Source organism: Phacochoerus africanus, chromosome 3 (genome assembly GCF_016906955.1).
Source record: "Phacochoerus africanus isolate WHEZ1 chromosome 3, ROS_Pafr_v1, whole genome shotgun sequence".
NCBI lineage: Eukaryota > Metazoa > Chordata > Mammalia > Artiodactyla > Suidae > Phacochoerus > Phacochoerus africanus.
Genome location: NC_062546.1, coordinates 99,579,490 through 99,607,358, shown reverse-complemented (window position 1 = coordinate 99,607,358; position 27,869 = coordinate 99,579,490). Strand labels below are relative to the sequence as shown.

At 41.3% G+C, this 27,869-nt stretch overlaps 1 protein-coding gene across 1 annotated transcript in view; it reads left to right on the top strand.

The window, feature by feature from the left end:
- CSMD1 (CUB and Sushi multiple domains 1) overlaps positions 1-27,869 on the top strand; it is a 1,865,356-nt gene that overhangs the window by 1,835,533 nt on the left and 1,954 nt on the right. The window contains exons 58-69 of the mRNA XM_047772241.1: positions 2,677-2,853; positions 3,477-3,656; positions 6,162-6,335; positions 6,603-6,776; positions 8,277-8,350; positions 9,142-9,253; positions 10,796-10,975; positions 12,236-12,280; positions 15,384-15,545; positions 18,530-18,642; positions 19,677-19,764; positions 26,483-26,615. Coding sequence (XP_047628197.1) covers positions 2,677-2,853; positions 3,477-3,656; positions 6,162-6,335; positions 6,603-6,776; positions 8,277-8,350; positions 9,142-9,253; positions 10,796-10,975; positions 12,236-12,280; positions 15,384-15,545; positions 18,530-18,642; positions 19,677-19,764; positions 26,483-26,615 — 1,612 coding nt within the window. The remainder of the gene's footprint in view (positions 1-2,676; positions 2,854-3,476; positions 3,657-6,161; positions 6,336-6,602; positions 6,777-8,276; positions 8,351-9,141; positions 9,254-10,795; positions 10,976-12,235; positions 12,281-15,383; positions 15,546-18,529; positions 18,643-19,676; positions 19,765-26,482; positions 26,616-27,869) is intronic.

The window sequence follows — 27,869 nt, the reverse complement described above, 5'->3', positions numbered from 1 at the left end:
CATTTTACAGTAAAGACACTGCATGTTGAGAATTTGAACTGATCACTCACCTTTATTTAATTTGTATGAGCAGAGATTCAAACCTGGAACTGTTTAATTCAGTTTAACAGCAATTTCCTAACATAGCATGCTAAGTGAATAATTTTGATATTTTGATATTTGTGAACAATAAGTATAATGTTATTTGATTACAAATCAAGAAAAGAAAATGATCTTTTATCAAAAGGAGTCACATTAACCAAACGTACTTAAAGATTTTTTTTTTTTGTCTTTTTGCCATTTCTTGGGCCGCTCTCGCGGCATATGGAGGTTCCCAGGCTAGGGGTCGAATCGGAGCTGTAGCCACCGGCCTACACCAGAGCCACAGCAACGCGGGATCCGAGCCACATCTGCAACCCACACCACAGCTCATGGCAATGCCGGATCGCCAACCCACTGAGCAAGGCCAGGGATCAAACCCACAACTTCATGGTCCTTAGTCGGACCCGCTAACCACTGCGCCATGATGGGAACTCCCTTAAAGATGTTTTTAAAAAGAAACTTTAACTTGTAATCTTAAAAAAATTTTGTTTCCTTCTAGTGACTCTAATCTCTTGTTCTGCCTTAGTGGCTATCCTTCTATATCTTATTACATTAAGACATTGATATGAAAACAGATATGTTGACCTTAACAGCTGACCCTTGTTTTCATAGGCATAGCCATCAGTGAAAGTGTCTTTGTCAGGAAAAAAAGTTAACCATAAATTTGATTTTATAGAATACAATATTTGAGGGGACTTTATAAACATTAGGATCTCATTATTATGATGGACATTCTTTTACTGACAATGTATTTGTCTGTAAATTAAGCTGAATATGTTGCAAAAGTCACTTGCTCTATTTCAGTATTAGTCTTTCACAGGTCACTCTTGAAAATGGCTATGTAGATTTTAATAGCAGGTATGCTTAAAATAAAATATAATAAATAACATGAATGTCTTCTGTTGGTTTGCTAAACTATGAATTGGATCAGTATAATTCTTTGCTATGTGAGATTTGCATTCGCACATCTACAGACACATGAACTGTGAATACTAAATGATGAATGAGTGTTTGTGGAATGGATAAGTAATCGCCTTCAATAGGCCAACATCTTGGATTTTTGCAATGTGAAATTTTAATTTAGTCACTGTCATTGAGGAACTTTTGAGCTTCAGAGAATGCTAGGTATCATCTACTTCAGGATCGGTGGTTATATCTCATCTCAAATGCCAACCAAGAAACTACTGAACAATCTTGTTAGAAGGGATTGCAAGTCTAAACCCACGCTCATCAGGGAAAAAGATTGTAATTAGTTATGTCTGATATGGGCAAAGGTATAGAAATGCTAGCAGGTATGCTTTCTACTTGTCAAACAAGATCGAGGAGTTCCTATTGTGGCAAAGCAGAAAGAAACCTGAGTAGTATCCATGAGGACAAAGGTTTGATCCCTGGCCTCTCTCAGTGGGTCAAGGATCTGGCATTTCCTTGAGCTGTGGTGTAGGTCTCGGATCTGGTGTTGCTGTGGCTGTGGTGTAGGCCAGCAGCTGAGCTTCTATAGGACCCCTACCCTAGGAACTTCTGAATGCTGTGAGTGCGGCCCTTAAAAAAAAAAAGGAAACAAGATCTAGTCCAACCTGAGCATATGTGCATTTTTTTAACATAATATGATAAGGGATTTCTAAAGCTCAATTATAGTGGCTTTTTTTTTTCAGTGGCTTTTATTTTTGCAATTTGTTTTCTTCCATATTTTAAAGAAGAGTGTGTCTTTGTCAAGGCTAGATTTGAAAGTGTAACAACTAAATGGGCAAGATACTGTCAGATATTTTTGCCATTCTCAGAAGAGGACTCCTGATACATTCCTGTTATTAAAATTTGCATTCTTTGTATGTCTGCCTGTTGTGTATTATTGTTGGAGGGTGCTATGGGGGGAAATAACCATCTTTATGGTGAGTAAGTTCAACTAAAGCAGGCAACAAACCTTATATACACCCAGCGGCTGCTGAGTTTCCTTGCTGCTGACTACGGAGCACACAAGACAGATCTGTTACCCTGCCCCCCATTAGCTTGGTCTCACTGCCTGTACATGGCATTACAGTCATCTGGAGAGCTGGAAAGGGCAGCCATTCCAAAGCCGATTAGCACAGTCACCCTTAGACTTGAGAACATAGAGGAGAGCACTTTACAGAGCAGTTTAAGTGCAGTCAGTCATATTCCTCAGGCATCCCTTACTTTTTAAAACGAATTATCCTGGAGATGTAAAATAGGACCTGTTTGCTAAGATTTTTTAAAATTCAGTTATTGCATGAAGACATTTCTGAGTTGTTAATATCATGTAGGTCCTTGAAAATATCCTAATAACTTTCTTTTTTGTTATAATCATATTAAATTTCAAAGTATCAAGGATTTGAATTTTCAGGGCTTTAACTCATCTTTTGATCTATTTTGAAAAAATCATTTGAAAATGTAACTTGCACATTTGTAACTCATCAATTAAAGACCTGTGTGAGTCATAAAGTGAAATATATTTGAAACATTTCCCACTATGTATGTCCTATGATTTTTTAAATGAATATGCAGTCTGTTACCCTGATGGCCTTTGACCTCTGGGTTGGTCATTTGGTAATGGAATCTCTGTGTCATGCTTTTGCCCCCCAGCCGTGTCCTGTGGGAACCCAGGGACGCCCACCAATGGCATGATCGTCAGCAGCGATGGTGTGCTTTTCTCCAGCTCCGTGGTCTACGCCTGCTGGGAGGGCTACAGGACCTCGGGGCTGACAACACGCCACTGCACAGCCAATGGCACCTGGACGGGCACAGCCCCCGACTGTACCAGTGAGTGGCCAGCATTATGCCAGAATCCAGTGCAGGGCTGTGACATCCACCACACTGAGAAAAGCAAATTGATTTTATAAAGCGTTGTGTTGATTTTTTTTTTCCATAGAGAAAAAAGGATTACATCATATCTTACATAAGTTTCAATGATCATTTATTAGGCACTTTTGATTTTTCTTCACTTTCTTGTTTCTATGGTTGAAAATGATTTGCATGACCAGTTGGGGTAGATATTGTAAAATGGAGGTCCAGAAAAGTCAACATTTGTTCTCTCTGTTGACCATTTAGCCTGAAGGGAAATAGGACAGGTGGTTCTCTGATCTCATGTCTCCGTCCTTGGCTTTGTGGTATGACCCCTCACCATGCCTAATTATGTACGGGACAAGGAGGTCAGCTGTCATCTGCATAGCCAACCACCATCAGACTGGAAGTATTCAATTCCAAACATGCAGCCTCCTTACAGCCATCCAGTAAAATTGTCAAACAGAGGCATGGCTGTAATAATTCACAGCTTAATCACTCTGAAAAGCAGCTTAAGGAGAGTAACTTGAATAGAAATCAGGAATAAGTTATTTCGTGATAATAATATGTTCTCTGATTCTTTTTTGTTTTCTGCTTATTAGTTATAAGCTGTGGAGATCCAGGTACTCTGGCGAATGGCATTCAGTTTGGAACAGATTTCACTTTCAATAAGACTGTTAGCTACCAGTGTAACCCTGGCTACCTCATGGAGCCTGTCACATCCCCCACGATCCGCTGTACTAAAGACAGTACATGGAATCACAGCAAACCTACCTGCAAAGGTTGGTGTCCTGCCTCATTTTGGTTTTCCCACACGTATAGAAAGTCTTTATTGGATTATGTTGGATTTCATTTCACAAGCATTTGTGTAGACCTACTGCATGCTAGGCATTCTTGTAAACTCATTCACAAATATGTAATCACTTCATTTGCTTACTACTTTAGTCTCAGTTTCACAGATGGGAGACTGACTCACAGAGAATTTCGGTAAATGGCTCAGGACTACAGATCAGGACGTGGAGACATCAGGGTTCAGACACAGTCAGGCTCCCTCCACAGTCTGTGCTGTGAGCCCCAGGGCTCTGCTGGCTCCTGGGGAACATGTTTCCCCAGCTGTGTCCAGTCTAGTGGCAGATATGATGGAAGCTATGGTTACAGGAATTTGGAGTCAGGTTAGAGAGAGAAGCTAAGCATCAGAAGACATAGAGACTCTCAGTGTTTTGTATGCTTCTGATGCTGCACAGTATGGAGATGGCCTGGGAAGGTTTATGGTATGTCCAGTGGACATTCCTGAGTGGGGGCACTGGGCGCACTATGCAAGGGCTGGGTTCCTGTGGCTCCAACACTTCAGCACCAAGGAGAGCGACAGAGCCTGTGGCTCCCTAACCAGCTGGCCCGGGGGAGGAAGAGGGGAGACTTTGAAGCTGGCAGTGATGGATATAAAAAGTGGTACCTTCCTCTTTATAGACAGAGGGAGAGAGGGAGACATAAAAACTGTGAGTTGGGAGCTGAGCAGCAGCCTTGAGGAGGAAGGTGCTGTCTTCAGTGGGTCTGTGTAGACAGAGCTTGTGGGGAGGTTCAGGTGAGACCTGGGCACCTGAGGGTGCTGCTTCCCCTTCCTGGCATGGATGGGTCTTGGAGCACCCTGTTCTCCCAGCAGAGTGTGAGGGTCTCACTTTCTTCCATCCCTCTTTCCGATTGCAGTGATTACTGCTGTGCTGTTATGCAGCAGGTACTGCATAGTTGTTGACTATAACCCACACAGTCGTGTTGGCATGTTCTAGCCATGAGCTGATGACACTCTCCAGAGCATGTCTGCTCTCTGGGGCTTCATATGTGTTTCTGTAGACCTCTGTCCCTCTTTTCAGTGTCCAGTGGCTTCAAGATAATTCCATGGCCACCCAGGCCCTTGCAGACCCTCTCTCTTCTCCTGAACTTTTTGCCCCCTGGCTGTCTTCCTCCTCTGAGGGCCTTGTCACTCAACACTGTTCTCACCTGGGGGCCTTGTCACTTGACATCCCTTCTGTCTAGAAGTACTTTTTCCCAACTTTATGGATTCTCCAGAAATAGTTGCACAGTGAAGGGATAGATGGACACAAGGTTGATGGGCAAGAGAAGGGCCCAGTTCCACCCTCTGCTTGGGTATGTGGTTCTGTGACTGCAGGTTTCTCATGCCAGAATATGTGGGCACACCTGAGCAAGTGCAGGTGGGAGCGCATGTGTGAGTCTTGTCTCCTGCTGCCTTCTACTGCCTGAGCTGTCATTGATTGGCAAGCCTCCTCCACCAGAAAAACCCAGGGAACAGCTGGGTCTTCAGGGAAGGTCTCGAGACAGTGCATTTTAGTCAAATGCTGAGAGGGGCAAAGGGGGCATTTGAGGGCAGCATCAGCCAGGGGTTCTTCTTGGAACCACATTCTGACTCTATATCCAAGACTGTCATAAAATACTGCCCAGTGGTGTCTCACAGAAGCTTCTGGCTTTTCATTCTTCACCAAGTGGATCAGCAGACTGTCTTTTGGAAATTATATGCTATTTTTTTAATTAATTAATTAATTAATTTATTTATTTATTTATTTATTTTGCTTTATAGGACCATACTCACAGCATATGGAAGTTCCCAGGCTAGGGGTCAAGTTGGAGCCGCAGCTGCTGCCCTGTGCAGATCCTATAGCCACAGCAATGTAGGATCTGAGCCACATCTGCACCCTGTGCCACAACTCATGGCAACACTGGATCCTTAACCCACTGAGTGAGTCTAGGGATCAAGCCTGCATCTTCATGGACACTAGTTGGGTTTGTTACCACTGAGCCACAATGTGAACTTCCTACATGCTATCCTTCCATAAAGAAAAAAAATACAGTTAGCAAGAGAAATTTTTCCATCTGCATATGCAAACTCAAAGTTTGTACTCATGTCCTAGGACTATGTGCTGATTTGCTTTGTCCCTGGAACCATCATAAAGAGACGTAAATTGAGTAACAGTCTTTCTTTCTCTCTTGATCTGGAACATATTAAGAATGTCATGTTTAATACCACTTTCTTTTACGGTGTGATATGTTTTGACTGAGCTTTGCTTTTATGTACTTGATCTAAATTAATGAAGAAATATTAAAAAAGACTTTTATTATTTTGACTTACTGTCCTCCTCCAGAATTTTTCTATTAAAAAATCCAGCCCTTTGTGGATGTCATTTGTGAGGCAGGATAATTAAAATGTGAGTCATTGGGGCATCATGGCTGTGGTGGGAACTCTACAAGGTCTAATTCCCTTTGTTCCCTGGAAACAGCTGTCATGTGCAGCCAGCCTCCTCCGGTTCCAAACGGGAAGGTGGAAGGAACAGACTTCCGCTGGGGCGCCAGCATCAGCTACAGCTGTGTGGACGGCTTCCAGCTGTCACACCCCGCCATCCTCTCCTGTGAAGGGCGTGGGGTGTGGAAAGGAGAGGCCCCCCAGTGCCTGCGTAAGTCCTCCAGGTCCCCTTTGCAGACCCTCCCCCAGCATGCACCCTCGGGTGAGCCCTGCGCAGTTTATGGCTGTATTGCAATAGGCAGAAACTCCAATTTGAGACTCTGCTGGTGGGGGGGTGGGGGGGCAGTAACATGTTGTCTTCATCATTAGCAGTTTAATTGGGATACCTAAAGATTTAACAGCACCTGGTAAACAGGTGTAATAGGTTAACCTAATCCAGGGACTGAATATTGAGGGGCCTCTTGGTTGTTTTCAATAGCTGTGTTCTGTGGAGACCCAGGCACCCCTGCTGAGGGGCGGCTCAGTGGCAGAAGCTTCACCTATAAGTCTGAAGTCTTCTTCCAGTGTAGATCTCCCTTCCTCCTAGTGGGATCATCACGAAGGACCTGCCAAGCTGACGGCACATGGAGCGGCATCCAGCCCACCTGCATTGGTAATGTGCCAAGATGCCCTCTCTCTGGGCATCTGGGATGGGGCTTCTGCTGTTGGCTCACCAGCAGGCACACAGCTAACATTCTCCTGGGTGATGTTCTGTGTAAGAGCCCATCAGCTACACTGCTGGGAAACCACAGTTAAATAATGCAAACTGGGCAAAAATAGCTCCTGGCCCATGCTCCCTTGACCTGATGTCCTGTCTTCCTCCACTGACACCTGCATCCTTTGGGGAAAGATCACTCTGATGAAGATGCCATCATTGCCATCCTGGAAATGGCTGGCCCCAGAAAGACACCCCACCAGGGCTTTACTGTGCCCCTTCCATGCTCATCTCCCCTCGCCCGGTTGGTCCCCACCAACCCTCTGCACTGGTAGCCGTGGTAGAAATACCATAGTGGACACTCACGCCCTTTGACCTTGGAACACAAAAGTGAAACTCACAAGTCAGAAGGGACTTTCTGTCTGACCCAACTCCTCATTTTCAGATTAAGTCTCCATCTCATAGAAAGGGTTCAGGTAGAAATGATACTGTCCACAGTCGCTCTGGCAGTGGTACAGGATCCAAAATCCTTCATTCTCTGTTCAGAGCAGTTTTCTCCATGCCGCCTCCCTCAGACTCAGACTGGTGGCTGGCTTCTTGTTGTGCCCCGCCCCCAGCTTTACTGAGCTGGCTCTGCAGACAGTAGTAAACAATGCAGGATGTGTATCCTTGGTGGCTTTCTAAGAAATTAAATGACATCTACTTAAAATACAGTGTTAGATATAGTTTCATTGAAGCATTGATTTTTCTAATTAATGTTTACTTTCATTTGATTTAAACTATTGCTTTCCTGTAACTATTTCTGAAAAACTAAAAAAATTTTTTTGCTTCCCTGTGATAGGTTGGTTTCCCTTGAAAGCCTAACTTTATCTATTTTGTTTTCCCTCTAGCAGCGGGAGATCAACCATTAGCAAAGTAGCAGTGCTCAGTGATTGCTGAGGTCCTACATTTTTTTGGAAAAATATCACTGCTGGTCTACTCTGTGCTTCAGTTTTGAAGCATTAAGTATGTTCCTCATCTTGAAATCTTGAGGAAAACTAACTGAAGGAATTTGGAATAATGTAACAGATGACCAAAGGAGATGGTGCTTAAATCCTTAAAAAATAAAAGATCATGATAGATAATTATTGAAGACAGTATATCATTAACCAACCAATATAGCATGTCAGTAGGAAAAAAAAAATAAACCAGAGAATGGAAAAGAATGTGATTATTCTGATGTAGAAAATAATATGCAGAGCAGTTGAGCATCTGATAAACACTAAAGATTAATATCTAAAAAAGATGTCTGGAAAATGATGAAAATAGCAATTTAATTTTTAACTATCGTACAAAACATCTTGCACATTTATCAAAACACAATTTTCTGAATTTTGTAAGACCATTTATCAAAAGTGTCGGAATTCCTATAATAACCATATCTGGCTCTTTCTCTCTCTTTAAAATTGTGAATTTCAGATCCTGCTCACAATAGCTGCCCAGATCCTGGAACGCCACACTTTGGAATACAGAATAGCTCAAGAGGATATGAGGTATTCCAGTTTTACTTTAGCATGTTTTCCCTAAGTTAAAATGCAATGGATACTTAAACATAGATGTATGTTTTTATGTACTGTATCTGATTCATGTTATACTTGCCCAAATAAACTTCATCCAGAGAGAATTTCCACATTTCCTTTTAACTATCAAAACAGGGACAACTCTATGTACCTCATAGAGGGGACTCCATGCATATCTGATGCTGGGGAAGTGCATGGAGGCGGCGTGTGGTGTGTTCTTAGAAGATGAGGGAAGAATGTCCAGAGGAAGTGGCATTCAGCAAAGTATTGATAGTCAAGTGGGGGTCAGCATGGTCAAAGGCTGGTGGAAGGTCAAAGGTTTGCTTCAGGCGTTCGGGGGCCAACAAACAGTTCATGAAGCTCCAGAAGGACAGATTGAGTTTCAAAGGATTCTCTGACAGAGCGGGAGTTAGCCAGGTCCCAGAAGCACTAAAGTAATTTGCTCATCAACACCAATTGCTTAAAATAGGAGTAGTGGAAAAAAATATTATAAAATAAAGGGAGTAAGGCCAAAATGAAAAGGAAAAGCATACTTTCATTACCCAAAGAACTGTGTCTTAAGTAATCACAGTTCACCGTATCAAAGTTCTTACGTGCTGTGCAGCAACCCGCCTCTTGCATGAGGCCTTAACCTGAGCTAGATGTCCACACTGATTCAAACACTAAGGACATGAAGGTGAAAACTCACTGGCAAGCTCCGACCCAGGAGTGCATTCCAGCATGGCTGGTTCTGCCCTGACACAGGTGTCGGGTCTCCTCTCCAGGTGGGGAGCATGGTGTTTTTCCGGTGCAGGAAAGGCTACCACGTCCAAGGTTCGACGACGCGGACTTGCCTGGCGAACCTAACCTGGAGCGGCACCCAGACCGAGTGCCTCCGTGAGTTGCACTCTGCCCCTCTCCGGCGGCTGGGACAGAAAGAGGGGCCATCTAGCTTTGTCTGTGGGGTTGTTTTTAATTCTCATTTCTCGAAGCTTGAGTCCCCAGAACCAGCAGCATCAGTGTTACTTGGGGTGTGGCTTCCTGTAAATTATCAAGCCCCGAATCCCAGGGCCTGGAGGCCAGGGAGGGTGAGAGGGAGGAGGGACCCAGGCTGGAGCTTCCAGGCCTCGTGGTGATGCTGAAGCCCTCAAGTCTGAGAAGATGCCCCGAATCCCAGATTAGTGCCCAGCGTGAGAGCAGCATCTGCGGGGGGGACAGGAAGCCTGTGGTGCTGCCATTCTCCCACTGTGCTCACCTCTGTAGCAAAGCCATGACTGGATCAGGAGACATGGACATGAGCAGGGGTCTTTCCGGAGTCTATATGTATCGATCACTCAGACAGTCACTTAGGATCAAGTTTTATTTTTGCGACTTTATCATGAGAATTGGGAGAAGTGTTGTATGAAAGATTAGTAAGTCAATTTTTTATCCTTTACCAATTTACTGCCACATAGGATCTAATTCTTACTAGACTAGGCACAGACAGTACAAAGTCATGAAAGGTAATTTAATAGTATTTAAAGTGTGATTTTTTTGTACATTTGTATATCAGTATCATTGGCTGTAGGTTTATTTCATCTCTACTCATTACATACGTAGACATTATCTAGAGGGTTACGCATACGTGCCACATATGTGTGCGTCTGCGTGTGGAACTTGCTAATATCAGTCTTCATTGCTTTGGAAGTGGTCTGAAGTGCAAAATACTATGATACTTAAAATGATGGTATTCATGATTTTAATAATGGAAACTTGTTTAATAGTAATCTGACAAGTCATTTTTTTGAGACATACATGTGGACTTTGTAAAGAATAAGATGTCATTTGAGATCTAAGCATTACAAGCTTATTTAATCCTAGATTATATTTTAAAGGAAATTAAAATCTACATTTCAATTGATTTTTCAAATACACATCAAATTTTGACCAAAATTAATTATTCATTTAACAGAACAGTGAATTTTCTAGTTTCCATCCGACAAAAATCAAACCATATTTAAAAATAAACATCAGTCTGTACATGTTTAGTTTATAGGACTGGTGTTTTAAGGAAATATAAATCTTCCTTGTCTTAACAGTATGTCAGAAGTGATCTCTTTATTTTAAAGCTGATTTATATTCTACATTTCTTCACATAATTAATTACACACATATATGTAAAGGAGATTAGATAGACAGACAGACAGACAGATGATAGATGGTAGAGAGAAGGAGAGGGGAAGGGAAGGAAGGGAGGAGAGAAAGAGAGCTGGCAAGCACCCAGGCTTCCTTGTGCTGAAAGCTGCAGACTAACATATTTAAATCTCCTACATTCATAGTTGTAAATAGTAAAGTAACTTGATAGCCATTTCCCAAGTTTTGCTATATCCCTTAGACACATACACCAAGGCTACAATGAACAAACTTCCATGTTTCCTAATGGACTAAGTACCATTTCAGCGCATGCCTGCCGACAGCCGGAAACGCCAGCCCACGCAGATGTGAGAGCCATTGACCTACCCACCTTTGGCTACACCTTAGTGTACACCTGCCATCCGGGATTCTTCCTTGCGGGCGGATCTGAGCACAGGACGTGTAAAGCAGATATGAAGTGGACGGGGAAGTCACCTGTCTGTAAAAGTAAGTCACTGGTGAGAAGACAAGTGGGCCCCACGGAGCAGGGTCAAGGGTCAGCTGGCCATCAGACTAGGGTCCGGGTTTAAAATCCATAGGTGACAGCATCTTGGAAGTAACGTCCTTCACCCCAACAAAATCGTGCTTAATGTGTGTGAGCTGTGTGTGTGAACATGTGTGTAGTCAGTGTTGGGTGCAGTGGCAGCCCAGGCTGAGAAGATACACAGATTTCATTATTTGCAAATTATTTTAAGCTAAAGAGAAACACAGTATGAGTTAAAAAGAAAATTATATACAGTGTGTTTTTGGAAAATGTGTATTTTAATGAAAATGGGCAAATATCACCAAACATTGGTGAATATATAAAACAAACTCGTATTTTTTAAGACCACAAGCTATTTGATGGTGGAATATAAGTTTATGTGTTCTTGACATTGGTTCTACTTTTAAAATTACAAAAGCAATTAACATGAAATGATGCACTAATGACCCACAGATCTGTGTATTAGCAAATAAGAGTAGTAATGGAGTCAGATTTGATGGCAGCTAACCTTTCAGGTTCTCTACCAAACCTCACTTAGATAAGCAGGGAGCACTACACCACATAAACAGAAATTAAAGAGTGTGATAAAATCTGTGACTGCAGCCTTCGTTTCCTGGAGCCTGGTTTCTAGTTCTCACATTAGGAATTAAGGCATTTAGGCTTTTCCCTTGCCCCTCTCTCTCAGAAATAGAACACACACTTTAAAAAAGTGAGCATTTGTAGTTTGATACAAAACTATAAAAGCTGAGATGATGAGTTAAATCTAAGTTGATAGACCAAATTAGGGTCTGCAAGGGAAACAATTTGATGCTATTCAGTATTAATTTGTGAGTTCACTGATTGGGATGGGGACTTGGAAATTGAGAGAGACTATGAAGTCTTAGTGATACTGCATATTACCTTTCAGTTGGGGGCAGTATATCCCAAAGAGGAGTGAGAAAACGGGTATAAAACCCTCGTTTACAAGGCTCTCTGTTGTAACACCTTAAATGGAAATGCACGTTAGATCCAAATTGATTTCCACTATTAAACTCAGCTCTCCCACAAAAGCCGAGGATATTCTGCTGTGAACATAGGGGTTTAAAATGGATTTGTATAAGATATTCCTATTTTGTACATTCAAGAAATCTGGAGAAAGGAACATTGCTTCGATTTGACATTTTTTCAAGCTTATTCAAAAATAAATGTTTTTTGAAAGTGATAATTTGTCTTTTTACTTGTAGGTAAAGGAGTGAGAGAAGTTAATGAAACAGTTACTAAAACTCCAGGTTTGTATACCAGAACAGTTATAGATTTAAATCAAATAAAGTGATTTGTTCTCTACTATACTCTGTGCAGTGAAACGGATTTTAACATGCAAATTTCTGATTCCATTAGTCCAGGAACAAGTTAATGTTTCAATTATTTAAAACACCAAGCCTACGCAGATTTCTCTTTCTCTCTTAACAGTGGTTTGTTAATGGAATAACAATACTTTACTTCAAAGGAAAACCTTTGTCGTTATCACATGCTGTTTTATTAAGAGGTGCCTTAGGCATTTTGCAGGCAGAAATGGACATCAAATATTGAACCAGAATGTGGTATAACGGAGAGCCTTATAAAGAGGGTTGTGATTTTTTCCTTTAAATGAGGAAACTAAAGTAAAGGACACTTTACAACAGCATAAACTGTTAATTTGAGCCGTTCAAATGCGGGGCTCCATTTTCCCCCAAGTACCTCCATAAATCAAGCATCCTCTCCCTCCTAAAATGTTAATTATGGCTTTTAGTTGTGTGTGGTACCTTGCTTAATTCACAATATAGCAAATGGGCAAGGCACAGTTTTATTTCCTGATGAAGATGTTCATTCTTCCAAATCACATGGCATATTATATCTGCGTTATACATTTAGAGAATATTTAAACTATTCAGTGCATCCTCCAATTAGAATTTAAGTCAAACTTTAAAAAAAATTTAACGGAAACAGAAAACATTTATAAATATATAAGGTCCCTTTCCTAATGTCTTCCTTATTCAGGTTTTAACACTGGTTTCTTAGACATAAAGCTCTGTTCTAAAATCCAACGTGGGAAGAGAATTTGAAATGCTATTGTTCAGTCGCAGTGTTGTTATGCATTTAATTCTTAGATGAGGGAAAGTATTTCAACATGTTTAAAAGGATTCATCCAGGAGTTCCTGTCGTGGCACAGTAGAAACGAATCAGGCTAGGAACCATGAGGTTGCAGGTTCGACCCCTGGCCTCGCTCAGTGGGTTAAGGATCTGGTGTTGCCATGAGCTGTGGTGTAGGTCACAGACGTGGCTTGGATCTGGCATTGCTGTGGCTCTGGCGTAGGCTGGCAGCTGTAGCTCGGATTAGACTCCTGGCCTGGGAACCTCCACGTGCAGCCAGTGCAGCCCTAAAAAGACAAAAGACAAAAAAAAAAAAAATTCATCCAGTGTACACTAGGAATACACCGATCTACCTTTAAAAAAAAATCTTTCTGGACTATTCTCTGTAAATGTTACAAATCATTGCTCTATCCAGGCAACACTTACTTCAGTGGAAGGAAACTCAGTCTGTGGTGGTGATGGTGTGTCTGTTCTGGTTTTGTTTGCTTATTTTCGTTGTAGACAGTGCCATGTCTGCATGCTCCCTTTGAATCCACAGATACTGCCCTCCATGTCCCCTATCCCATCCTCTCTGAAGGGAACCGCTAACTGCACAGGGCTCTTCGTAAAGCTGCCCAGTCTAGTGCCCCTCAGCGTTGGGCACTTATATTATACTGCAAACTACCAGCAACAGGCCAATGGACAGGGTTACCCAAAAGATCATCTTCCACATTCCCCCTGGTAATGGCTGAACACAAACCAGCCACTTGGCAGACCCTGATGTTGCCTCCCTCTGCCTGGCCAGGCAGGACCCACCCTGACACCCCAGCAGGGGTAACCTCAGGGTCCGGCCAGCACAGGTGCACCCACGGCTTCTTGAGTGAATGCTTTCTAATTAGGGAAAATGATCTTGACATCACTCTAAAGGCTATTTATTTTGGAAAAGGAGAATGAAGCCATTTGGGGCTTGTTGATTGAAGTGGGCTTCGGTGATGCTGATGCTGGGCGTGGTCCTGTTCAACATCAGTTATCAGCAGGCAGCTGTGTCAGGTCCTGTGTCGGTATCTCCATTTCAAACTTAAACTTAAGTTTGAAAATGATTATTGTTAGGGAGATGGGCCCGCCCAGAGCCATGGTGAGGGATGCCTTTCTGTTCTTCAGCTCTTCTGCTGCTAGGAGAGGTTTTCTAGGGTTTTCCAACTGGAAGAAAAGAGAAGCATAAACGGGCACCCTGTTCATGGTCCTTATCATTCGCTGCTCTAAGGGGATTTGCTAAAAATCCTGTTTAGGAGATGTGTATTTCTGCCGGGGAAGTCACACAATCTGTTTGACCAGTTCTACTCAGTGTGGGTCTTGTCTGCTTAAACAGTATATACACATCGTGAGACAAAAAGCAAAGAGAAACTTAGTGGAATCCTTGATGTAGATTTACATCAATTACTCTGTAAAATTTTATATCAATATTGTAAAAGAGCAGGATTTTAAACATATTAGCAGACATGTGAAAAATGTTTAATTTTTTTTGTGTCCAGCGAAAAGAGAGTCTATCTCAATAATCTTTGCAAGAATCCCTATCCCAGATGACCTGTAATGTTTTAAGAAGCCTTTTGGCCTTTTATACTTCTGACCTTAAAAGATGCTGTTTGACATCATTTAATCTAACTTTTTTTTACCAATACAGCACCATTTTTCATAAGGAGATTAAAGTAGAAGAGCATAGATGACAGAAGAGATTGGGCCTACTTATAAAATAAGGACCTGGGGAAATAAAACATCTTTGTCTTCTTAACTGGGTCTGTGCAGTCAAAGTGGTGCTTGGAAATGCAGGCTTTGTGAGGACAGGAGAGTCCTAGCAGATGATAAGTGTCAGCTCTTCTGAGCCTCCTAAGTCTTTCCAAAGTAAGCAGACTGGGAGATTCAGGGAACTCTCAGCAGTGACTTTGCAGGTCAGTTTAACATATTTGTGAAGCACGACCAAATCTGCCCAGTGTCGGCGCCCCAGATCACTGCACACCCGGCCTTGGCAGGTCTGGAGAAACAGGTGTGCGTGGGCATCTGCAGTTTCTCCAGCCGAGTGTCAGATGTGTATCTGCATCTCACAGTCACCCCCTGCGCAGGTCATCTGACGTTTGCACCTGCTATGAAGGGACACCCAGAGAGGCCATCTCTGTCTTCACCACTGTCCCCTTTGTGATGCCTTACTGAACATTATGCCTTCTGTGTGGTAAAACAACTAAATGTAATGGTTCTGTGTGTGCTCACAGTCCTGTTTTTCCCCCACAGTTCCTTCAGATGTGTTTTTCATCCATTCAGTGTGGAAGGGATATTATGAATATTTAGGGAAAAGACAGCCCGCCACCCTAACTGTTGACTGGTTCAACGCAACAAGCAGCAAGGTGAATGCGACCTTCGTTGAAGCCTCCCAGGGGGAGCTGAAGTTGACAGGTAGGCCCTGAGGGGTTCACTACTTGGGGATGCGAGAAGTGGACCCTTCACCTTATTGCAGAGGGGGAGGTTCACACATTAAGTGCTTATTAAGTTACCTTGGCTTTGCACCTGCTACACTTCACTGGCTCATGTCAGTAACCACCATAGGCTGGTTTTCTTTTCTCATTTTAAAGATCACAAGACCAGTACAGAAAAGTGAACTAATTTGTGTAAGATTATACACTTTACATATTAAGTCAAAGATATAAGATTTAGGGAGCTCCCATCATGGTTTAGTGGCTAACAAACCTGACGAGGAACCATGAGAATGCAGGTTTGATCCCTGGCTTCGTTCAGTGGGTTAAGGATCCAGCATTGCAATGGGCTGTGGTGTAGGTCACAGATACGGTTCAGATCTACATTGCTGTGGCTATGGCGTAGGCCAGCAACTACAGCTCTGATTCACCCCTAGTCTAGGAACTTTCATATGCTGCAGGTGGGGCCCTAAAAAGCAAAAAAAGAAAGAAAAAAAGAGAGAGAGGAAGGAAAGAAGGAATAATAAAAGCTGTGAGATTTATGTCCAGATATTCATGTCTCCAAAATTCATTCTTTTGACAATCTCACTTTTTCTTTAACTCATTTGCTCCTGGTGAGTGTTTATTGACGTATCTCCATTAATAAAACAATAGCTTTGATGCATAATATGCCACACACTATTTCAAGTGCTTTATATATATTGTCCTTTTAGTTCTTACATCAGTCTTGTGATGTAAATATTCTTATTGGACACATGTTTTTAATGGTTAAAAAAAGAGAGACACCAGGAAAATTAAGTGCCTTCTGAAGTGGAATCAGCAGAGGTAAGATTTGAGCTCTGCAATCAGCATCCAGCTGTTAGAGGAGTTCCCTGGTGGCAGCAGGTTAAGGATCGAGCATTGTCACTGCTGTGGCTCTGGTTGCTGCTGTGGTGTGGGTTTGATTCCTGTCCCAGGAACTTCCACATACTACTGGTGCAGCTTTTTTTTTTTTTTTTTTTTAAAGGAATCTTGAGGCTACACTCTCAGCCAGAATCACTTGTATGGCTGAATCTAGTGTTTTTTGTTTCTTATAATTAATCTCACTTATTACAACTATGTGTCCTTTTTATAGACTAACTCCTAAAGGGGTCAGACTCTGAGTTACCCACAAGCGCCAGCCCTGGTTCTGAACACCCAGGGGCCCCCACGAGGTACCCACACTCTCACTGGTCTCTAGACAAACACACGATTCATCTCTAGAAAGTATGATACAGGCCAAGATCCTTCCCTACGCCTCACATCTCACTTTCCTGCTTCCTTGGATGGGAAAACATTTTAAAATGGTGCAGGTACTATGGATTTAGGAAAAGAAAAATAATTCATATGCATAAATTTTTAACAGGTACCTATTTATGAATTCATGGTCTAGGGGTCCAGAAATTGCTTTGGACCATGACCTTGTGAACGTATAAATGAGTTAGACCAGCTTCTCTAATCTAGGCCTGTGTCAAGGTAAACTAAGACTTTGTAAAACATTCAATTTCTGAGGCTCTTTGGATGATATTTCTCTTCATGGATTTTGGATTTTTTTTTCCAAAGTAAATGCTCCAGTGTGATGTTGATGCAGCTGATCTTAGTGGATCAGTGTAGGGAAACCTCTGGTTTGGTTTGGTTTAGTTTGGGGAAAGTGGTGGATCAGGAGCTGTCCCAGCTGGGTCATGTGCCTCTTGATCAGGGAGGAGGGTGGGGAAGAAGGGAAGTGAACATTTATGGACACCCATGTTCTGTAGTGCCGTTATTTACTCATCACAAAACCTCATAAATATGTATTTTATCCTGACAGAATTTGCAGAGTGGGATTCAGAGTTTTAGAGGTGAAACCAGATACCAAAGACACAGGGCTGCTATGGTGGGAACAGGTCTTAGGGTGTCCTTCTGGTCAGCGGGTCCCCTTCCATCCTGTGGGCCTGGCCAGTGGAGCCTCCTCCCCAGATGGTAGAGGTTTGCTCTTCAATGGGACTTGGAATTAACTTCCATCTTCATTGAATCCAACAGTGTGGTTTTCCCTGGAACCCGTCTTCTTTGCGCAGGAGACATTTGGGTTCATGGTTGTTTGTTTAATATCTGCATGTCTACTTATGTATTTATTTATTTCCTCCTCTGGGTGGGGAACAAGATGAAGCTATAAACCACCCCCCATCACACTGTCACACCCCAGGGCCCCTGGGGGATATCACTAAGCAGGGATCTCAGAAGGAGCTGGCAGGTGGCAATGGCTCATCACGTCACACCCAACGTCTCGCAGGCAATGCATGGACATCTTCACGCTGTGTTCACCATCTGAACAGGTGGAACACACAGTATAAGAAGCCATATTCGGGGTTGATGTCATGGTCTTTCTCTTTTTTATACTGATTTAGAAATACGTTTTCCAAACTGAAATTTTATGATTTCGTACAACCTCTCCACATGTGTTTTCAATGCAGCTTTCTTGATCACAGACATTATTTTTCTAGTGATTCAAAGTTTTTATGGATGATCCTTCATTTAAACTTGTTATAATATACTGGCTTTATTCTCTGTGCTGTATGATTTGTCTTTGCAGCTTATTTACTTCATCATAGTAGATTAATCCCCTGATTATGATCTTTTTTTTTCTACATCTGCCTGTCCTCAGAAGTGAGAAACATATGAATAAAAATGCTGGATTAAAAAATTAATATAACTGAATGCACATCACTTTTACTCTTTCTGTGGGATACAGATGTTGAAATTAGTGAAGCAGATTATACCTATTCAAGAAAGACAGAGTCTTTCATGAGAAGTGATTTTAAGGGAAAAAGAAGTATTGAAGCAAAAGTGTCACTATAAAAATATTAATGCTGTAATTTAAGACCTTTCTCATCTCTGCACCATGTTGCAATTCAAATGACTCACACGCCTGTGTTACCACCACGTAAGAGTAACCCACGGCTCCCTTCCCAGGTGTTTACAAGAAGGAGGAGGCCCACTTAATCCTGAAGGCCTTTCAGATTAAAGGCCCAGTGGATATTTTTGTCAGCAACTTTGAAAATGACAACTGGGGACTGGACGGTTATGTGAGTACTGCCCATGAGGGCTGCACATCACGTCTGTGCAGAGGTGGGGGTGCCAGCGGGTTTTCTCTCCAGAGGATTGGGTTGTGTTTGTCCCTGGAAAAATCACAGGCCCTCCTTTTAACAGCCCAGCCATGTCAACCCCTCATTCTATGACACGAGACACTGGTCTCTGAAAATCAGGAAGAAATTGGCCAGGAGCCAACAGGCTGTCCTGCCAGAGACATGAGGAGAGCTTAGCTCCAAACCCCATCAGAGTGGTGCCGAAGTCTTCCCCAGTCCCTGGGACTCGCCCTGAAAGCTCTAAAGCAGGGCTCTCCAGATAAAGGGAGATGAAAGCTCCCCCTTCAGATTCTTCTTTGCAATTCATGTTCTAACTCAATACCTAATTTGGGGTAAACAGCCTTACATGACTTTCAAGAGACAGTGCTTGTGACATTGTGTAGGTTCTGAGGTGATTCATTCCTGTGTCTCCCTTTACAAAGGACACTTAACCTGTGAAATGTGTTGTCCAAGTTGCTATTATTTTTGAGATAAAAATGAGAAATAATTTATATTCTGTTTGTTGAAATTCATGTCTATATTTTTCCATTTTTAACTGTAAATAGGTCACTCAAATGACAATTTTTTTTTATTAATGGAGTTCCCATGTGGCTTAGGATAATGAACCCAACTAGTATCCATGAGGATGCAGGTTCAATCCCTGGCCTTGCTCAGTGGGTTAAGAATCTGGTGTTGCTGTGAGCTGTGGTGTAGGTTGCAGACGAGGCTCAGACCTGGAGTTGCTGTGGCTATGGTGTAGGCTGGCACCTGCAGTTCCGACTCGACCCCTAGCCTGGGAACCTCCATATGCCATATGTGCAGCCCTAAAAAGACCAAAAGAAAAAAAAGAAAAAGAAAAAGAAAAAGAAATGACAATGTTTTTAAAAATTAACCTTTGCTATCTAAGTAGGAGAAATAATATTTCTATTGTGATAAAGGAGGAGGCTGTTGTTAGTCCTTGTTCTGCATGTTTTCTTCCTTTTTACCCATGTCAGGTATCATCTGGATTTGAAAGAGCAGGATTTACTTTTCAAGGTGACATACATGGGAAGGACTTTGGGAAATTCAAGCTCGAAAGGCAAGGTAAACTGCACTTACGTTATCTTTCAAAGCAAATATCAGATTGGTCTTTGGATGATTAAGCTGAGAGTGATGGAAAGGACATGGCTCTGAAAGAAACATAAACAAAAATAATGGGAGAGACGCTCATATTTTACGACTGGGTAAAAAACGTTCCCTTGAATAGCAACATAGACAATTCCAGCTGGAATAAAATACAATAAATATGCCAGACATGGAATTAACATCCTTAATATACAAAGAGATACTTGAAAATGAAGAAAAAAAAGCAAGGATGACACTCAATTACAGAATAAACAAACTACATTACTGTAAGAAAATTGTACATAAAAGTACTTAAAAATGGCCCCAAAAATATGAAAAGATCTTCATCTTCAGAAGCATGTATTATGACAACAAGGATAGGTGGATCATTTTCAGTTATGAGAATGTCAAAATTTTTTTTTAATTTTTTATTACTCAAATGAATTTATCACATCTGTAGTTATATAATGATCACAACAATCCAATTTCACAGGATTTCCATCCCACAGCCCAGGCACATCCCCCCACCCCCCAAACTGTCTCCTCCGGAGACCATAAGTTTTTCAATATCTGTGAGTCAGCATCTATTCTGCAAAGAAGTTCCGTCTATCCTTTTTTCAGATTCCACATGTCAGTGAAAGCATTGGATGTTGGTGTCTCATTGTACAGCTGACTTCACTTAGCAGATAGTTTCTAGGTCCATCCATGTTGCTAAAAATGCCAGAATTTCGTTGTTTTTAATGGCTGGGTAATATTCCATTGTGTGTATGTACCACATCTTCTTGATCCACTCCTCTGTCGATGGACATTTAGGTTGTTTCCAGGTCTTGGCTATTGTAAATAGTGCTGCAATGAACATCGGAGTACTTGTGTCTTTGCGAGTTGTGGTTTTCTCTGGGTAGATGCCCAGGAGTGGGATTGCTGGATCAAATGGTACTTCTATGTTTAGTTTTCTGAGGAATCTCCATACTGCTTTCCACAGTGGTTGCACCAATTTACAATCCCACCAACAGTGTACTAGTGTTCCTTTTCTCCACACCCTCTCCAGCACTTATTGTTTGTAGACTTTTGGATGATGGCCATTCTGGCTGGTATAAGGTGGTACCTCAGAGTGGTTTTGATTTGCATCTCTCTAACAATGAGTGATGTTGAACATCTTTTCATGTGTTTCTTGGCCATCCACATGTCTTCTTTGGAGAACTGTCTGTTTAGATCTTCTGCCCATTTTTTGATAGGCTTGTTTTTTGGTATGGAGCTGCAGAAGGTGTTTATAAACTTTGGAGATTAATCCCTTTTCAGTCGATTCACTTGCAAAGAATTTCTCCCAAGAGAATGTCAAATTTTCTTAAAAATGATTTTGAGTAGATAGTGGATATAGGCACCTGGGCGTTCATTTCTGGTGGGTGTATTTTAGATATGATTTGACAGTAGTCTTTCATCAACAATTCTGTCTCTAAAATTTTAATCAGGTAAGTGTGACCATTAGTTTTTGCATGTTCAGGTTTGTTGAAAGCAGGACTGTTTTTAATAGTTGACATTAGAAATAATTTGTATATCTTACAATCGATCATAAAGGAATTGCTTATGTCTGTAATTTTATGCAACATGATATGTGAAATGGAAAACAATTTAATTCAGTCTATTTCATTAAAAGAACAGAGACTATATATTGATATGACTGACATGAGAAAAAGAGTGTGCTCTAGAGACAGATAAAACAAATGTATCTTCCTTCCTTCTTGATGTCTTTCTCAAGTACTTAATTTTTATCTTAGTAATTAGACAAGAAAAATGTATGAAAAAAAATCACCAGATGTGAATCTTTCCTTGTCTACTTGCTAGTTTTGTCATGTCATATGAGTTACAATATTCTTGAGCCTATTTCTTCATCTGAAACCTCCCCCAAAAATGTCAGTTCCCTATTGCTGTGAAGATTGAGACAATATGAGGCTTTTAAGCTCTCTTCACCTGAAAGCCCTTCCTCACTCGGACAAGAAGACACATTTTTCGTCAACAGTATTAGCTACTTGGTACTTACAGAACGCCACTAAGCTATTAATTTTATAGGGAAGAACACTGCTGTGTAGGATTTGATGCCAGAGCGACCTTCCAGAGGAACACCAGTGTCATATTTCTTGATGATTGTCACCAATGAACTCATAAGACTTTTATCAATATACTAAGAAACTCCAGAGGAAATATATACCAACCTGTATGTTATCAGAAAACTTGACCAAAAGGGATCATTAATCATAAAACATTCCAAATCCACCTTTCCAAACTGAGAACTTTTAAATAGAAGAGCCTTAAATAATGATGTCAGCAATGGCTCAGCTGAGGCTTTAAACTGGGTTCTGTTATTTTGAGATAATAAAATAGAATAAATGCATTAGACTGACCCTAATGATGGGTAAAGGTTTCTCTTGCTCTGAGCCATTTTTTGCCCTCCTTTCTCCCTGTGGCACACGCTCTAGTGATTTTGTCTAAGGACACCCCAGTGAGGTGGGCCAGATTCTGTGTAGAATCTGTTTACTCACCCAGAGAGCCTGACCCGAACCATCACTCTGCTAATGCAGATTTTCTGTGCATTGTCCTATTTCTTTTTAATGAAATAACAGCTTGCTGTAACAAGTAATCTTTATTCTCATGTGATGATCAGCTTATTGTCAGGAAAAACAATTTGCCTCTCAAAATAATTTCAATCACAAGCAAGTCTCCCATTCAACTAATTAGAAAAGTCTATGTTTAAGTAATGCTTCAACAACAACCATTCATTTAAGAGTTATGGCTACACTCTATTTTTATGGATAAAAATGAACAACCTCTTAATTGTCTCCAGTCAGGAGATTAAACTGGAAAAAAAAGTGATTATCATTAAATGGATACTAAACCAAGTTAGTTTGAAAGACAAGGCTAATGCAAAAACTTGAGTAAGTAACTGAACAATAAATTGTTTTTCCCATTAAAATTGAAGCCTCTTCCCACCACACACAGTCAGAATGGGAGAAAATGTGTGCAAATCGTGTGTGTAATAAGACACTTGTATCCAGAACATGTAAACCCTCGTGGATGAATAGTATATAGGCAAATAACCTAAGTAAAACATTGGCAACAGAATAGATGTTGCTCTGAAGACATACAAATGACTAAAGCAAATTAAAAATGCTCAACATCATTAACACTAGGGAAATGCAAGTCAAAACTGCGTCACACCCACTAGGGTGGCTAGGGTTATAAACACAAGAAACAAGTGGACTCAAGTTGTAGAGAAACTGGAACACTCATAATTTGCTGATGGGAACCACAGCTTCTGTGGAAGACATCCTGGTACATCAGGTAGCTAAAACATAGAGTTACTTAGCAATTCCACTCCAACATGCATAGCCAACAGAACTAAAAACATACATTTACACACAAACATGTCCATCAATGGTTATACCAACATCATTCCTAACTATCCACATGTGGGAACCACCCAAATGTCCATCAGCGAATGAATAGATCAACAGAATGTGGTGCATTCACATGGTGGAATGGTGTCTTGAAAACATCATGCTGAGTAAGAGAAGTCATCCACCAAATCCCACATATTGTCTGATTGCACTGAGACGAAGCATCTGGAACAGGCAAAGCCTCCAGACAGACAGTAGGTCAGTAGTTCCCTAAAGCTGGAGGCTGGGGGGTGGAGGATGAGGAATAACTGCTAAGGGGTACCATTTTCTTTTAGGGGAGGCAGCAGTGTTCCAAAAGAGAATGTGGTGATGGTGGCAGCACCAAAAATCTCAAATTTTCTATAGTTAAAAAACCCTTGAATTGTATGTATGCATTATAAGGGTGAATTCTATAGTATGCACATTTCCTTAGAATGCTCTTTAAAAAAAAAATTGAATGGTCTAGCATATAACATGTGAAAAGATGACTCTCTCCATTTTTAAGAAAAAAATGTAGTCGAGAAAATGAGTACACACTGTGTTTCATGTCTTAGAATCTTGGCCGTAGTGGTAACTATAGGAGGAAGAGGGGGAGGGGACAGTTAGATGATAAGTGCCCCCCTCCCCCACCTTGCCCCAACCAACACCAGCAGGTTTGGATACTATACGGTAAGATTTAGCGACACTACAAGTTACACGTTCTCTTAGGCAATGACCTGCTGCTTCGAATTTATCCTGTAGATTTAGACGCCTGCTGATGTATCACTGTTGAAAAAAGGATTTCATGGCAGCATCATAGAAAAAGACTAGAAATAGCCTAAACATTCTTCGACAGGAGACTAGCTGATTAAATTCTGGCCATAGCCAATTAACAGAATGCTGACACTTAAAAAATTAAATCTGATTCACATGTGTAGATGGAAGAAACTCATAAATACATGGTTGAGTTTAAAAAGCAAAATACAAAATATATATATATATATAATCCCTGTATTTTAGGAAAGTAAGATAAGAGAATCATATATATTAATAGTACATGGCTGGAAGGACACCAAAACAAAAACCAAAACCCCTGTAATCATAAAGAGGAAAACTAGTGTAAAGGGTGAGGAGTGACCCTTTATTTCCAGCATCTTTATATTATTTCTATATCCACTTATGCCATATTAATTAATATCATGTGCATGTATTACCCTTTAAATTATTAAAACATGGGTAAATAATTGAAATTAACTAGGAGCTCCAGACAGCATAGTAATTTCAGAGGAAGGTTCAGTAGTATAATTCACGAGATCTTCTTTTATGCTGCCCTGTGTTATCATGTGAGGTCTCCTGTGGTAAGTTGATTTTCCAGGATTTTATTAATTGGAAGTCTCATATCTATTCTGGCCAAAAATATACCAACATGTTGAAGGAGGAAGCTTGCCGGCCAGGTCCTCTGTTCTAAACAGGGGTCTGGGATGAGGCCAGTCCTGACCAGGGCTTGGGAAAAGCTAACAGGCCCCCTGTGCATTGGAGTGGTGGGGCGGGGATGAGCCAGCTCAGAGGTGGGACTTTGTTTCATTGTCACCGTGAACTGCTCTGAGCTGCAGCCAGGCTCAGAAACAGGCCAGTGGGTGGCCCTGCTCTGTCTCCACCGGAGCAGTCTTGTTTGCAGATAACAAAAAATAGCTCTGGTTAATTTAAGCAGAATGCAAATGGTTAGATTGAGGTAAAGAGATGCACAGAATTACAAACACCTGGAGAATGTGCTTTGGTAACCTGCTGGTCCATGCTGCCCAGACCCTGGGTTACTGCTGATGCTGCCTCTGGACTGGCCTGCAGTGCAGCACCACTGCCAGGGAGCGCTTGATGTCATCCCGAAGCCTGGCCCCACCCCAGTCTCAGGGACCAACTCCACCATGTCCAGAGGCTCCTCACCACTCACTCCAAACTCAGTGCCCAGGGAGGGGGCATCCTGTTGGCCTAATTGCTCGTGTGCCCATCACCTGGACACTGAGATTCAGGAGGACAAGTGTCTGGCACAGTCCCCTTGCATGGCAGCTGGTGAATACACCAGGAAAAGAAAACTTAAATCTCATTCACATGGGCTGATACGGAGGATTGCAGAAAGATGGTCATTCACAAAGAGCCAACATCTGTGATAAAATATGTTTCTATGAGACCTGAAGGTGGTAGGGACTACCATAACCCTGCATCTACTGAAGCCAATGACAATATTATTTTTAAGGTTTCATGTGGAAACTTGAGAATTTTTATTTAAAAAGCTATTTAAATATTTGTTTCTTTGTATTTATGGTTTGCAAAAAATGAAACAAGACTTCTCTTTCTATTAACATCCCATAAATTCTGGAAATAGACTTCTAAAACCAGGTCTGCTTCCTTTTAACAATGCTGCTATATTCCAGCGACCCCATCATCATTCATTACACACGTGCATTGAGCGATTCCATCCCATTAGGGAAAATACATTTCAAAATGGTATAAGTAAATTCTACAAGAAGAAGCATCATTGCTTGGCAATAATCAGTTAATAAATGCTTTCTGATCTGAATTTTTAATGTCTGCAGCTCTCTCAATGCCATACATGTATTCACCACTCTGTAGATATGGTTGTAGGGTCAGTGATTATACTACCTTCATGATGTTTGAGACCTTTACATCAGCCTTCCCTTCTAATGGACAGGAATCATGTTTTATCATTTTTTGCATCCTCATAGAAATGTGCATTGTAACATTGGGTTGCACTATGCTTTGAGTATTTCTAAACTCTGTGATGAATTTTGGAATTGACCTAAAATAAAAGCAGATTGCATCAACATAGTCACATGTGATGAATGCAATGCCATTTATATAGACACCTGGATATGTATGTGGTTTCAGTGACTTCTATTCTGCTGAGTCTGTGTCTTAGGGCGGGAGCACACAGCAAATACTACCCATCTCTGTACAAATGTACAGCCACGTAGATGCCTTCAGCTCGTTTTTATGCAAGTGTGGGTATCTATAACTAGGTGCAAGAGTGGGAATGCACAGGTCCCTTCACCTCTCTCACACTGGAAATGTGAGACTCCCGCAGTTTGTTGAATGTAGGTGAGGAATAAGCAGCTTGTGTCTTCAACTCTTTTGAAAAGACTATCAGTTGGTTCCCTATGGAATTGCAACACCTTCTGCTTCTCGTAGAGGTCATATTCATTTCTAAAACTTATCATACATTTATCTTGAAGAATGGTAACTGCAAGTTAAATATTCCTTTCCTTTTCCAGATCCCTTAAGCTCTGATCAGGATTCTTCAAATCATTATCACGGCACCAGCAGTGGCTCTGTGGCGGCTGCCATCCTGGTTCCATTCTTCGCTCTAATTTTATCAGGGTTTGCATTTTACCTCTACAAACACAGGTACTGTAGAAATGCCATTTGTTTGCACAAGTTGTGATTGTACAGTATTGTGCACTCACACGTAGAGATTTTATATTCCTGTGCAACCTTCTCTCTGACATTGAGAACGCCCACATGGCAATGTTTGGTTTTCTTTCTTGATCACACTTTCCCAGTGAGATAACTCTGAGTAAAAAACTTTAAAAGAAGAAGTGAGTGGATTAAGACATAACATTCAATGTTTCCTATTCAGTTAAATGATGAAATAGAGGATTTCGTTTTTACTCTCAAGCTCCGTGGCGAGCTATCAGGAACACTGAGATGGTATTTCCATCTTCGGCAGAAGATTGAAGAAGATGATCCTGGTAGCACTCTTAACTCTGGGAACCTGTGATTTATTAATCTTTCTTCAGAAAATACAAATCAAATTCTTACTATGTCCTAAGCAATATTGATAGTTGATCTCTTACAAAAGTGTTCTGAATATCTGTTAATTTGTGTCCTATTAACTGGAAAATGTCAAAACTTGGAGAACAACTTTAATGAAATTGATTTTTTCTTTGGGGTTGACCTGGATGCTAGTGAAAAAAAGCAAAAGTAGATTTTGGGAGTTCCCACTGTGGCTCAGTGATAACGAACCTGACTAGAATCCATGAGAACGTGGGTTCGATCCTTGGCCTCACTCAGTGGGTTAGGGATCCGGCATCGCTATGAGCAGTAGTGTAGGTTTGTAGACACGGCTCGGATTCCGGGTTGCTGCAGCTGTGGTGTGTTCCAGTATGACCTGGGAACTCTCGTATGCCTCGGCTGCGACCCTAAAAAGACCGAAAAAAAAAAAAAAGATTTTGGAGGAATTATAAATCCTTATACATTTTGGATAAATAGTACCTGGAGGAATTTGGCGTATGCCCAACTGCTCTAAAACAGTATTTGTTTTTAGAGATAGTGACATTCTCTACAAATAATTTTAAAATATGATCCCCTGATATAAGATCAAGGTAGGATAAATGTGTCCATTGTTTATTTATATAATACAGATATTTCTACTTAATTCTGGATTTAAAAAAATGGTGTGACATGGAATAGTTTTAAAAAATTCACTTTCTAATACTTTCTTAAAAATTATACGATTCCCGTTGTGGCTCAGTGGAAACAAATCTGACTAGCATCCACGAGGATGCAGGTTTGATCCCTGGCCTTGCTCAGTGGGTTCCGGCATTGCCTTGAGCTGTGTGTGGTGTGGGTTGCAGACTCGGCTCTGATCCCACGTTGCTG